We start from the raw sequence: 13,648 nt of genomic DNA, 5'->3' as shown, positions 1-13,648 counted from the left end.
CTGGAATACCATGTTTTGTTGCTCCTCTGAATATAAACTGAGGAGGAGAGTATGGAAGGTAGATAGAGGGGAAATGAGATGGAAAGGACTGGGAAAAGAAGAAGGAGGGGAAACAGTAGCAGGGGGATTAAATAAATAAATAAAAATTAAAAATAAAGAAATTCCTTGATGAATATAGGTTGCTTTTAGTAAATTTGAAGAATGTCTGATTCCCTTAGATAATGGGAGTCTTTGAACAGCCCTAATACCAAAAGTTTAACGGTGGTTCCTAAATTGATTTTCTCTGATCTTGGCTATCCCCCTTAATAATAGGAAGAAATAATAGATCTTTGTGGACCAGCACTGGAACACCAATGATGTTAAGAAAGGAGATACAGAGTTACTAAGAAGATGGGTTTTAGAGAATGTTCGTTCAGACTAGGTTCATAGATTTTAGACTTGTTGGATGAGAATGATGAGGGTTAGGTAGGAAAAAGCTTATGTTTTAGGGGAGTAGTGTTATGTTCCCTAAAATATTGTTCACCCTAATAAACTTATCTGGGGTCAGAGAACAGAACAGCCATTAGATATAGTGGCCAGAAAATGGTGGCACTCATGCCTTTAAAGTTAGCATTTCAGAGGCAGAAATCCATCTGGATCTCTGTGAGTTCGAGGCCATATTGGAAAGAGCCAGGCATGATGACACACACCTTTAATCCCAGGAAGTGAGCGCAGAAAGCAGAAAGGTATATAAGGTGTGAAAATCAGGAACTAGGCTGGTTAAGCATTTAGGTTTTCAAGAAGCAGTTCAGCTGATATTCATTTAGATAAGGACTCAGAGGCTTCCAGTCTGAGGAAACAGGATCAGCTGAGGAACTGGCAAAGAGATGTAGCTGTGGTTCGTTCTGCTTCTCTGATCTTCCAGCATTCACCCCAATAACTGACCTCAGGTTTGTTTTTATTAAAAAGACTGTTTAAGATTCGTGCTACAGAAACTACATGAATAGGGTGGTCAAATTCTGCAACAATTGCAAGATATCTGCCTCTCATGCTGTCATATTAAGGCAACACAGGAACATTGAGAGTATACAAACAATACCATGGGTATATTCCATGATCATTCTAAGGATTAATCAACTTTGACCTGGATAACTATATTAAAAATAAATACCCTATTTTCTAGGTCCAACTGCCTGTGTTAGAAGTCTATACACATTTTGAAGAACAGGATGTCTTTGGGCAATGTTCAACATGATTTCTGAACCAGAATGAGGTATAGGTAAAATGGGAGGACTACAGATAATGTGAACATGTCTATGGGAATTCTCAAGACAGTACATGCACATAAGTATTACTGTGTGAAATGAACGGAAGGCAGATTGCTCAGAGATGTGGTTTAGATCCAAAACTTCTATAGAAACATAAGTGGGAACTGGGGATGAACAGTGAGACAATATCTAAATAGGACACCCACTCTTATGATGGAGTAGAGCTGAACTGGCATGAATATTTTTATGGAGAGAGCCTGCTCTGTTAGTGCAACCTATGGTCCAAGCATTCAGCAGGCTGAAGCAAGAAAATCACAAGTCCAAGGCCTGCTAAGATTACAGAGCAAGACTTTGCCTCAAAAAGATCCCAAAATGAACATGAGGCAGGGAACTCAGAAGCAAAGGTTATTAATCATTGCTAAGGTTTATATTGGGTACAAACAGTTTCTGCCATAGTCAAAGAAATCAGTAGTCTTGCCTACCACACAATGTACACATACTTTACAACTTCAAGTCCCCCTGATGTACTCAGGAAGAAAAATATTTAGCCCCGTTATTTGGACATGAGACTCTTGAAAGAGTAAAATGAAAAATGAAATAAACTCCGTATTATGGTTCCACTGGAATTATTGCTGTGTTTCAAATGTTGCTGATGATTGTTTCATGAGGCCCCTTTTGAGTCCAGGAGGACTTTCAGTGGAGAATGTCTGCCTGATGTCAAAGCCCTCAGGTAAGAGCTTGCCTCCCAGAGCTAAGGACTAGAGACAGAGAAACAGGTAGTGATCACAAATGCACTTTATTGACACAGGGACTGAGGAGAGATTGGGGATCTCTAGTTGGCAGCAATTGTGTCCTTAATCCAGCTCACATAGTTGCAGACCTTGGTGTACACACCAGGGAGGTTCTTCTGGGCACAGCCATAGCCCCAGGAGACAACGCCCTGAAGTTGTCCATTGCAGACCACAGGGCCACCAGAGTCACCCTGCAATGGAGAAATACAGTGTTTAAAGCAGCAACATGAAGAAAAAGGTCACATCTACTCTTACATTAAGACCCATTCTAGTCACCTCCTGACTGCATTTGTTTTTCATTGAAAAACATCCTCTGATCTTACTAATGAGATGAAAGGACATCCAAAATAGAGATCACTTTTCCTGATCCCAGTGCATGATCCTTCTAGTCTCATTCTATTGAATGTTCAAATTTCACTTCCAGGAGAAGAGGTGTTCCATATGCAAAGGGGGCCACTCACCTGGCAAGAATCCTTGCCTCCCTCAAGGAAGCCAGCACAGACCATGTTGTTGGTGATTTTCCCAGGGTAGGAGGCTTCACAGGTAGCCTGAGAAAGCAGTGGGGCATCCAGGCACTGGAGCAGGTCTGGGTTATTCACTTTGAAAACAAGTAGTGATCAAAGAAGAAATAGGTATTAGAGCACCCTAAGTATCAATAATTTATCCCTGAACACCATGGCTAACTGCCAGAGATATCATTAAGAGTATAAATTCCAGCAAAGAATGATAGGTTTCTAAAACTGTAAAATGACCATTGTTGATCCTGTTTTCAGCATAATAACACAGTGTATATTTGTCCTCTTTAGGTTACAGGAAGTGAACTTCTTGGTATTTTGTAGCCCTTTGCTACCAAGTACACTCTTCTCATAGTTGGTACTTCAAACATATTTGGAAGGTGAAAGCAAAGAAGTTCAAATCCAGAGACATGTCTGGTTTTGGAAAACATGGGGAAGAAGGGATGGAGTAGGTAAATGCCATACTTACCACCTGTACTGAGGGTGTTGCCCCAGCCAGAGATGAGGCACCGAGTGCCAGCAGGTGCACAGGAGGTGGGCAGAGCTACAGTGGCCACTCTGGCACTGAGGGTCACAGGAGAAGATAGCTTGATCAGCATGATGTCATTGTCCAGGGTCCTCGAATTGAACTTGGGGTGCCTGATGCTTTTGGCAGCATTGACAAACTGCTCATTGCCCTCAAGGACATTGATGTTGTGCTCTCCCAGTCTCACTTGGATGCGGCTATTGGAAAGAAAAGACATGGTTGAGATTTCAACACATTACTCAAAACACACTACAGGTTCTAAAACTTCATGTTCAGGGGTAACTCAAAGGAGAAGCTCTTCTGTGATAGACAATTTCTGGTTAGGCACCCTGGCCCCTTAATCTACAGAGGTTGTTGGTATATAGGTTATAAAATAAAGGAGTGCAGATTGGGCTGGTTTTTATACTGCCATACTACAGACTCTGATACACCCAGGGATGCGGACCCAAGTTGACATTTGATGTATACCTTACACTCTGAGTCTTTGTTACTACAGTAGGAACTATGTCATATACTTTTTGCTTTGTTGAAAACTATTACTACGTGGAACCTAATTCTGTGCAGACCAAAGAGTTGTGCCTGGACCTGCACCAGTGTGATATAGGGCTGTGAGCGTAGTTTACATTCTTGCTTCTGACTCCAGAAATACTTAGCCAGAATCTAGCCCTGGGTTTAGTGTTTTAAGAAACCTTGTCATCATACTTGGTACATACTCAGGACTGAGAACACACAGTAGAAACATCATTGATTTAACCAATATTTAGCTGTATTTCTGAAAACTTCATTATTCATTTTAGCTGGTGTTCCTTATACCAAGTTCTTGTCTGACTTTCTCACTGGTGTCTATGACAGTAAGATCAATTTTTCTGAGTTAAATGGCTCATACTCCTTGCTGTATTATGGGTTTGCTTGGGAAAGTATAAGGATTTCTATTCTGTATCAAATTTAACTCTTTCTCATGATACTCAGCTGCTTCCAGCAATTCCTTTCTTCATGGCTTTCCCTGGGTACCTTACAACTTCACCACATGCCCAGTGCTATGTTCTAATCATGTCCCACCCATGATCTCTACACCCAGTATTCCATCAATTACCTCTTGTAGCAGTGAGCTGCAGACACCACCCATTGGTCATTGATGAGGGAACCTCCACAAAAGTGGTACCCAGAGTTCAGAGACACCTGATAAGGCACAGAATTCTCCCGGCAAGTGTATCCTCCAACAATCTTGTCATCATCATCAACAGGAAAAGCAACTTGAAAGGTGATGAAAAATAAGAATAAACCAATTTATAAGAGTGCTAAAGGTGAAGTTATTGCTCTATGGCAGCTTAAACCCTTAGAATTTCTTAGTGAGCACAATGAGTGTACGAAAACTGAGATCACTGTCTCTAATAGGTAACATAGATTGTAGGGCTTCCCGGTGCTGGCATCTGAGTACAGATAGATAGTTCCCAAAGGCCTCAGATCAGCTCTGAGCATCAGGGTTTGAATAACAAGAAGCACCTGATAACACAATTAGTGGGATCCCATTACAAGCCAGTTTTGCCCATAGCCTGCTTTACTTCTCTGCCTGTTATTTGATAGTGCCACCTGTATGTTAGCTATTTAGAGTCTCAAAAGGAACCACAACTGGAGAGGAAACAAAAGAAGCCAATTCTTGAGGCTGTTGGAGGATGGGATGATCAGCACCATGTCACCTTCCCACTTTATTAGTATTACTCTCTGAGCAGAATGACTAAGACAAAGCAGGGAAATCCCTGTCCCAGTAGTCAGCACTAGGATTCCATATCACCCAGAGGAAAGTTCTACAGGGCAGGAGAGTGGATCCTAGTGGGCTCAGAACCCTTCAGAGTTCCAGGAATAGAAGAAATGACCTGATAACACACTTCAAAAAATCTGATTACATGTTAGTTACCTTGCTTCCCTCTGAAATTCATCAATAACTGTTTTGTTTTTTTTTTTTTTTGATTCCCAGTGTAGTTGCTGCTGAGGAATATATCACCTGGTTCATTTTATGCACCCTCAGTTTTTCCTTCCTTTCTGCCTCAGTAATCAAGGCACTGAATTCAACAAAGGATATTGTGGAGAGTTTGCATTGAGGGAGATAGGAGTAAACTGAAGCCTGAGAAATTACAAACATTGAAAATAAGGTGCTGGAGAAGGTTGGACATGGCTTGGAACTCACCAGCAGCTCCCACAAGGGCCAGGACCAGGAGTGCATTCATGGTGGCAGAAGGTAGTGAGGTCTGAACAGGAGCATGCTTTTATAAGACTGAGGATGGAAAACTACCATTGTTGAATTTGGGTGTGATGTCATTGATTCTTACTGAACAAACACACCAGTATTTTCCCCTTCTTGGATTCTTATGTCAACTCTTTTTGGTTTCTTGGCAGTCAGAGACCTTCAGGTGTCAAGAAAAATTTTATTCTCAGGAACAAGGGAGGGAAACTGCTGATTTTTGAAGATGCCAGAATGGGGGAAACAATAGTGGTCCAGCCATTGTCTACATATCTCTACTTTACTCTATTAAATTCATGAGTGTTGGAGCAGAGAGACTCTATGGGATGCTTAGAAATCGATAACTAGACTTCACAAGAAAACCCACGAAATCAACTAACCTGGGCTCTTTGGGGTTCATAGGGACTGGACTGACAACCAGTGAGCATGAATGGGACTGACCTAAGACTTCTACATATATGGTATAGTTGTGTGGCTTGGTCTTCTTGTGGGCCTCCTTACAGAGGGAGCAGAAGTTTTCCCTGAAGCTTCCCAGCTTTGTGGACCCTAATCCTCATACTGAGCTGCGTCATCCCATGTTCTACATGATAAACCATGTTTTGTTGCTCTTCTGAATATATACTGTTGAGGAGAGTATGGAAGATAGATAGAGCGATAAAGGGATGTGAGGACTGGGAAAAGAAGAAGGAGGGTAAACAGTAGCAGAGTGGTAAAATAAATGAATGAATGAATGATTAAATAAATAAATAAATAAAATCAAAAAAAGAAATACTTGATGAAGGTAGGTTGCTTTTAGGAACTTGATGAAGTTCTGATTCTTGTAGATAATGGGAGTCTTTGAACAGCCCTAATCCAAAATGTTTATCAGTGGTTCTTAAATTGATTTGCTCTGATCTTAGCTAATTACCTTAATAGCAAGAAGAAATAATAGATCTCTGTGGACCAGCAGGAACATCAATGATGTAAAGAAAGGAGATACAGAGGTACTACAAAGATGGGTTTTAGAGAATGTTCTTTCAGACCAGGTCCATGGATTTTAGACTTGTTAGAAGAGAATGATGAGGGTTAGGTAGGAAGTGGCTTACTCTGTAGGGAAGTAGAGAACTACATGAGTAGGATGGTCAAATTCTGAAACAATTGCAAGATATTTGCCTCTCATGTTCATGTCATATTAAGGTACACAGGAACATTGAGATTGTACAAAGAATTCCATGGGTATATTCCATGATCATTCTAAGGATTAATCAATGTTGCCCTGGATAACTATATTAAAAATAAATACCCTGTTTTCTAGGTCAAACTGCCTGTGTTAGAAGTCTATACTCATTTTGAAGAAAATAATGTCTTTGGGTAATGTTCAACATGATTTCTGAACAAGAATGAGTTATAGGTAGAATGGGAGTATTATGGATATTTCTATTGCATACGTAGCAAGAGAACAATGCTTTGATAAGTCAGTGTGAATCTTTCTGTATTGAATCCAATTTTTTTCAACTTAAATCATCTCTAAGACTCATTTTCCATTTTACTACAGTATAAAGCAACCATAGAAGGGCGATACCTGATGGTGTGTCAGCTTGTGCCTATTTATAAGAAATAAATAGAGGATGCTTCCTAACTGATGTGTTCTCTTCACTGACCCCAGATATAGGAAATATATGTTGGGGGTGAGATCAGGTTTGAGTTCTCTGGAAACCAGTGATGGTTCTGGAGGTACACAGTTATGGAGGGGAAGTTTAGCTATAGTTTAGCAACTGGGTTTGGGGAGAGGCCAAACTGTGACTGGAAGGTGGAAGAACTGGAAATCAGAAAAAACTGCAGGAAATGCCAACACAGGCTTCATATCATGTGCTGTGGTCCTATTACTACCAGGGCTGGATGAGAATCACAGCCCTGAACAGGCACTCAGGGTTGTCATCTCTGTATCCTGTTTCTCATTTATTTCTCCTGCATCAATCCTGAGTGGAAGGACTTTCATAATGCCATTTCTGTCAGTTTTTTCAGACTCTGCATATACCTTCACTTTTAAAAAACGTGTTTGTGCTTCTGGCCAGTGTTCAGAAAGAAATAATTAGGATGGATTCTTTTTCACCTGAGAAATTATCTGAAACTGGCATGCTGTCTCAAGGCCATAGGAAGATAGGGAAATTGTTAGAGCATGTGAGACCGGCTGCAGGTGGCAGCTAAATGGTCTGCTGACAAAGCAGAGGTCCCAATGAGATGGGATAAACTACACATCATTTTCCTTCTGTCATTTGGCTTTCTGGGAAGCATAAATACAGAATTTTCAGGTTCCATATTTGTGCACAGTTTCTTGCAACACTGTGTAAAGGGGACCATCTGAGGACAGGAGTGTTTCTGTATTTGGAGTGTGAAGTCCAGATGGCTCCTGACATATTTCTGTGGAGTGGAGTTTCTCTGGGCTGTCTGTAGGAGGAAAGGTGGAAGTTCATTCATTCTACATGGTTGCTTGCATATTTAAACCAATCACAAATTTTATCAGATAACCTCTTAGTCATCCCTTTCTTCTTTCTTGTATCTTTTACTACTCTGTCCTCAAACTTGTAATGTGAAAACATGTTCCATTTTAATCTCAGCTATTTTCTCCCATTGTTTTCCCCTAAACTTTAGTTTTTTTCACAGTATCCAATAAAATGTGCTGTTTGATTATGGCATCCAATATTGCTCTCTGTATAGTGAAGAAATCTTTTTGTTTTCTTCTCAGAATGTGACATCTTAGTCAAAGTCTCTGAAGTCAAAGATGGAAATAGGTAATCAGCTCACTTAGGTAGATCTTTTCCTATTCCATTTGCTGCTACTTACTGTGAATGTGTACATGACATGCAATATTCCTGTCCTAGATATTTCCATTTGGAGATTTTAGTTATTCCATGGTTTTATTCTAATCTGAAGGTAAATGAGAACTCTCTGGGTTTTGAAGTATCAAGAATCTTTGGCTTCCTGTGTCAGATGGTGAAATTTCAACTCTTCTATGGTTAGGAATGCCATTGAGTGATTTCTTGATTGGGTAGTTTAGAAAACCAACAGCAGATCTGGGTCACATCTTGGAATAGCAGCCCATTTAAAAGGATATGGGAGAAGTAGGCTTTTGCTTGTTGTCTGCTTACTCTCACACTCACTGGCATGTTTATATATCCTAAAATATCCTGAGACATTGATTCACTTGTATTGGAACCTACTTCTTGGGAATCCAACATAGCCTGAACAGCAGAAGCTGCCTCAGAATTCTCTAGGACCAAACCACATTTGGAATGCTGTGACAGCAAGCCTCATAGATGGAACAACTCAAGATTCTTGGACTATCTTTCTTGAGCCAGCCATTGTTTAACTACCTAGGACAGAGCTTGTAAGCCACTCAAAGTCCACTTCTACTATGTCTTCATTCATTCTATCAGTTCTGTTCCTTTAGAGAACCTGACTAGTCCACTCCATGAGGCAGAACCCATAACTGACACCACTAAATTTTCCAAGAACCAGAGACTAAGTAGTTTATAGGCACAGTGAAAACCTAATGTTGTAATTCACTATAAGAACATAGCAATGAAATATTGCTATAGCCATGAAGTTATACCTATAAACTTTCATCAGAGAATCTTCTTCTTGTGGAAAATAGTAATGGGCACAGATATCAGCAAACTGGACAATGTACTGACTATGAAAAACTTTTTGTGATCTCAGTTCTAAATGGGATATCTTCATGAAACCTTTCTCCTGAAGGCTCATGGATCTGTTTGTAAGTGGAGTCAAACTGATTTGACGAACCAGAGGTAATGAATGGTCCCAAGGTAACAGTAAATTCTTGATGCAACAGGAGTAATGCACATGGAACTCAGAGTGCCTATCATAGTATGCCCAAGACCTGTACAAGTTCAAGATTGACCGAGTTCTCAGACTGAGATGAGGAATTGGATACAGGGTCCCAACTCTAGGCAAGAAGCTATTTGCAATTGATACTTTTGAAAGTGAAAATCAGTTTTCTCCAGTGGAATGTCACTGGGTATACCAACCACACATTAAGGAAGGCCATATACCCTTGTTAGTTGAATAGTAGAGCACAGTCTCCATGGTTTTTTTTTTTAATTTATATATATATATATATATATATATATATATATATATATATATATATGTAGTGGATAGCCATCCCAGCATTGGCCTGGAAGTTCCAACCCCCATTGAGGCTTCAGTAATGATCACGCCCACAAGGCAGGGCAGAGGAGGGAGCGGAAGATGGAGGATCAAGAGGAGATCTCTCTCTTGGTTCCGGGACCCTGGACGCTGGAGGTAGACCGAGCAGAGTTCTCCAGAGAACACCGCCAGTCTGCGCTATATCTTTGCCAGACCCTGCAACCTACCCCTTCATTTGTAAGTTACCCCACAAAATAAACCTCCCTTTTAACTATGTGGAGTGGCCTTAATAATTTCACCAATATATATATTTTGTTTAATTAGATTTATTTATTATTGCATTCTCTTTTAGTATGCCTGTTGATTTTCATTTTTTTTTTATGTTTTCAGAGAGCAAGGATGAACATGAATTTAGTTGTGTAGGAGTGTGGTGGTAAGATGTGAGGAGAAATATTATGATAAATATATATTACTTGAACATTTTAGATAAAATTATTGTTATAAGAGGAATAAAATAAAGAATTGAATGAATTAAATATAATGTTGACCAGACCAAGAAATTCAGTCATAAGTCAAATATTCTGAAAGAGAATCCATCTTGGTGCTACAAAACTGAATAAAGCAAAAAAAAAAAAAAATCAGTCAAAAGGATTACTAATGGAGTAGACAAGCTGAAACAAATAATTCCAGATGTTTGAGACAATGTTGAGAAATTATTAATCCTGGAGAGTACTGATGAAAAAATCACCCATGTCTAATGTCCAGGACATCTGAATAAGAGGTCAAACAATGAAGTTTGTGATGTCTCCCTTCAATCAGGGTTAGCCAATGAGGGTACTTTGGCTTTTGACCAGACAGACACTGATGAAGGTTGGATACTTCTGACTTCTCATTTTTATTACCTTACCAAATTTTGCTTCCTTTCTAAAAACTTTAAAAATTAGTGTACAGTATTATGGAGTTTACTGTAACATTTCAAGCACGCATATCATTGTCCCCTTCTCATATTGATCATCTCCATTATAGTCTTTGAGCTTCTCATTATTACCCCTTGACCCTTTTTCTTCCCAATTGTCTCCATTCTGCTTTCATGGATATGTTCATCTTATAAATGAATAATACAGTATTTGTGTTTTTGAGACCTGTGTCTTTCACTTCACATGAAAACCTCAAGTTCCTTCAGTTTTTCCTAGAAATAGCATAGTATTATTCTCTAACATTGAATTAAACTCCATGATAATTATTCTTCAGTTCCTTAAATTTAATATATCACCATGAATCTTTTGATTGGAGAGTCAAGAGCATTTATAGTTAGTTGTTACTGAGTGTTATGTGCTGATTCCTCTCATTTTGTTGGTTCTTTTCCTGATTGGTTGATACTTTGATTTCTTCTTTTTCTTTTTTTTTTTTGTCTATACATTTTAGTGATTTTCCTTTTATTCTTTATTCTTATTATTATTTTATCTAATTTTCCTTAACCTTTTTAAATTTAAATTTTTACTAAAAGTAGATTTTTTTTCCATACACTATATTCTGATCACAATTTCCCTTCACTGCACTCATCCCAGAGCCTCCCCACATACTAGAAACCCAATCCAGACTGTTTCTTTCTCTCTCATTAGAAAATAAAACAAATACTCTGCTAGACAGTGGGGACACAAGAGTTTAAAGTGGCAATTAGGAGAGTGAGCCAGGAAGATCTTTAAGTCCAGGCCAGCCTGGTCTAGAGAGTGAGTTCCAGTTCAGCCATGGCTACACAGAGAAACCTTGCATCAAAAAGAAACAAACCAATATACAAAAAATACCCCTCCAAAAAGAAAACAAACAATCCAGAATATAATACAACAACAACAACAAAAAAAAAACAAACAAACAAACAAAAACAGGGGGAAACAGAACTGAAGAAAAGAAAAAGAAAAAAGCACAAGAAACACATCAAGACTCAGAGAAACACATACACCTGCACACACAGAAATCACATGAAAACACAAAAGTGGAAACCATACAAGCAAAAGATTTGTAAAATGCTCAGCCAAAGCATTATGAGGCCAAAAAAAAAAAATCTCCAAAAATATAATGTTCATTTTTTTTTTTTTGGTAATCTATTGCTGTGCATGGGGGTTGTCCTTAAGTGTGGTTTTTATATCCAGTGATACTTCTGTTGGAGAAAACTAATTTTTCCTTTGCAAGCAGTTGTCAACTGGAGGTAGCTTCTAGGTTAGGAATGGGGGCTTGTATCCATATCCCCTCTCAGTGCTTGGACTCCATCTGAAATAACACATACAGGTCTCTGGGATTTCATATGTGCATCAGTCCTGGTGTGTCTAGAAGGCCTTGATTCCCTGGTGTCCTCTATCTGCACTGACTCTTACAATATTCCTGACTCCTCTTCTGCAACATTCCCTGAACCCTGAAGGGAGGGATTTGATGGAGACATCCCATTTAGGACCAAGTATTCCAAGGTCTCTCACTTTCTGCATCTGGTCCACCTGTGGTTCTCTCTACTTCTTGCCATCTGCTGCAGGAGGAAACTGCTCTGGTGATGATTGAACAAGACACTGATCTATGAGAATGTTTTTAGGAGTTGTTTTGTTGTTATGTTCCTTTAGTAGAACAGTAGGATTTCATTTCTCCTAGGTCCCTATCTAGTCTCAGGATTTTGGCCACCCTAGCAGGAATGTTTTCCAACTCAACAAGTCAGCCTTAAATCCAACTGGATCATGGAACAACTCTCCTACCAACTTTATCCCAGTAGTGTGCCCTTGTACCAGCATATCATACAGACAGATCACCATTGTATAACCAAGGGTTTGTAGATGGGTTAATGTTTACTGATAGCATATAGAGTACTTTAAAATACCATAGACACTAGTCAGCTGAGGAGAATTATGTCCTCTGTTTCACTTCTAATTTTGTTAATTTGTCTCTTCAGGATCTACATTTTAATTAATTTGGCTAAGGGTTTGTCAATCAATTGATTTTCTCAAAGAATCAACTCTTTGTTTTAATGATCCTTTGTATTTTTCTTTTTTTTTCTATTTTATTGATTTCAGCCATGAAGTCAATTATTTCTTTTTCTTTTGGAGAGCAACTTTTTCTTTTTTATTATTAAGAATTTTTTTTTCATTTTACATACCAATCAATGCCCCCTCTTCCCTCCTCCCAACCCTCCAGTCTCCACCTGCCAAACCAAGCCACATTCCCTTCTACAAGAAAGTAAGTCTTCCCATGGGGAGTCAGCAGATCCTGGAACATTCAGCTGAAGCAGGTTCAAGCCCCTCCCATTCCCTCAAGGCTATGCAAGGTGTCCCATCATAGGTAATGGTCTTCAAAAAGCTGGCTCATACACAAAGGATGGATCCTGATCCTACTTCCAGGGGTCTCCTTAAGCAGATCAAGCTGTACAATTGTCTTGCTCATACAGAGGGCCTAGTCAGTCCCATGGAGGCTCTACAGCTATTGGTCTAAATTTCATGAGTACCCACTAGTTTGGTTTGTTTTCCCTTTAGTTTTCCCCACATGCTCAACTATGTTCAAAGGCAGCATTATATGTAATAGCCATAACCTGGAAATAACCTAGATGCCCTTCAACTGAAGAATGGACTAAGAAATTTGGTACATATACATAATGGGTCTTTTCTGCCATCTAATCTGTTGACGTGTTTCTCCTCCTCCTCCTCCTCTTCTTCTTCTTCTTCTTCTTCTTCTTTTTCTTCTTCTTCTTCTTTCTTTTTCTTCTTCTTCTTCTTCTTCTTCTTCTTCTTCTTCTTCTTCTTCTTCTTCTTCTCTTTTTTAGAGCTTTAAGATGAACAGATAAGTTACTAATGTGAGACCTCTCCCAAATTTTTATATAAGTATATAAGGGTTATAAGATTGCCTTTTAGAGCTGCTTGAGAGTGTTCATTAAGATTGGATGTGTTGTATTTTCATTTTCATTCAATTCTAAAAATCTTTAAGTTATTTCTTAATTTATGCCTCAACCCATCTTTCAGTCATTAATAGATTTTTAGTTTCTATGAGGTTGTAGGCTATTTTTCTGTTGTTGATTTTCTATCTTGACCTATTTTCATTTAGTGGTAAATTTCAGTTTTTATGAGTTTGTAAGCTTTCCATTTCTTTCTCTTGTTTTTGTCCCCATTTTAACTATTCTGATGATTAATATTGTCAACTGGGCAGATTAC

General features: G+C 39.0%; 1 protein-coding gene and 1 gene segment (V, D, J or C); one reads left to right on the top strand and one right to left on the bottom strand.

The window, feature by feature from the left end:
• Positions 1 to 13,648, top strand: part of LOC118579709 — a 506,004-nt gene that overhangs the window by 401,788 nt on the left and 90,568 nt on the right.
• On the bottom strand, positions 2,025 to 5,331 carry LOC118579712 (anionic trypsin-2-like). The gene is made up of 5 exons (XM_036181279.1): positions 5,265 to 5,331; positions 4,173 to 4,332; positions 3,023 to 3,276; positions 2,500 to 2,636; positions 2,025 to 2,229 (listed from the first exon to the last, which is right to left on the bottom strand). Exons 1-5 carry the CDS (start codon positions 5,302 to 5,304, stop codon positions 2,080 to 2,082), a joined length of 741 nt encoding a protein of 246 aa, XP_036037172.1. The 5' UTR covers positions 5,305 to 5,331; the 3' UTR covers positions 2,025 to 2,079.

This window comes from Onychomys torridus, chromosome 3 (genome assembly GCF_903995425.1).
Source record: "Onychomys torridus chromosome 3, mOncTor1.1, whole genome shotgun sequence".
In the NCBI taxonomy this organism is placed as follows: Eukaryota; Metazoa; Chordata; class Mammalia; order Rodentia; family Cricetidae; genus Onychomys; species Onychomys torridus.
This window is presented reverse-complemented; position numbering and strand designations above follow the sequence as displayed.

Excerpts from the sequence above, each read along its gene's own strand:
- LOC118579712 (XM_036181279.1), bottom strand. The coding sequence starts at position 5,304 with ATGAATGCACTCCTGGTCCTGGCCCTTGTGGGAGCTGCTG. Across the intron at positions 4,333-5,264 it reads GGCCCTTGTGGGAGCTGCTG|TTGCTTTTCCTGTTGATGAT; the intron begins GTGAGTTCCAAG and ends TCACCTTTCAAG. Across the intron at positions 3,277-4,172 it reads GCAGCTCACTGCTACAAGAG|CCGCATCCAAGTGAGACTGG; the intron begins GTAATTGATGGA and ends TCTTTCCAATAG.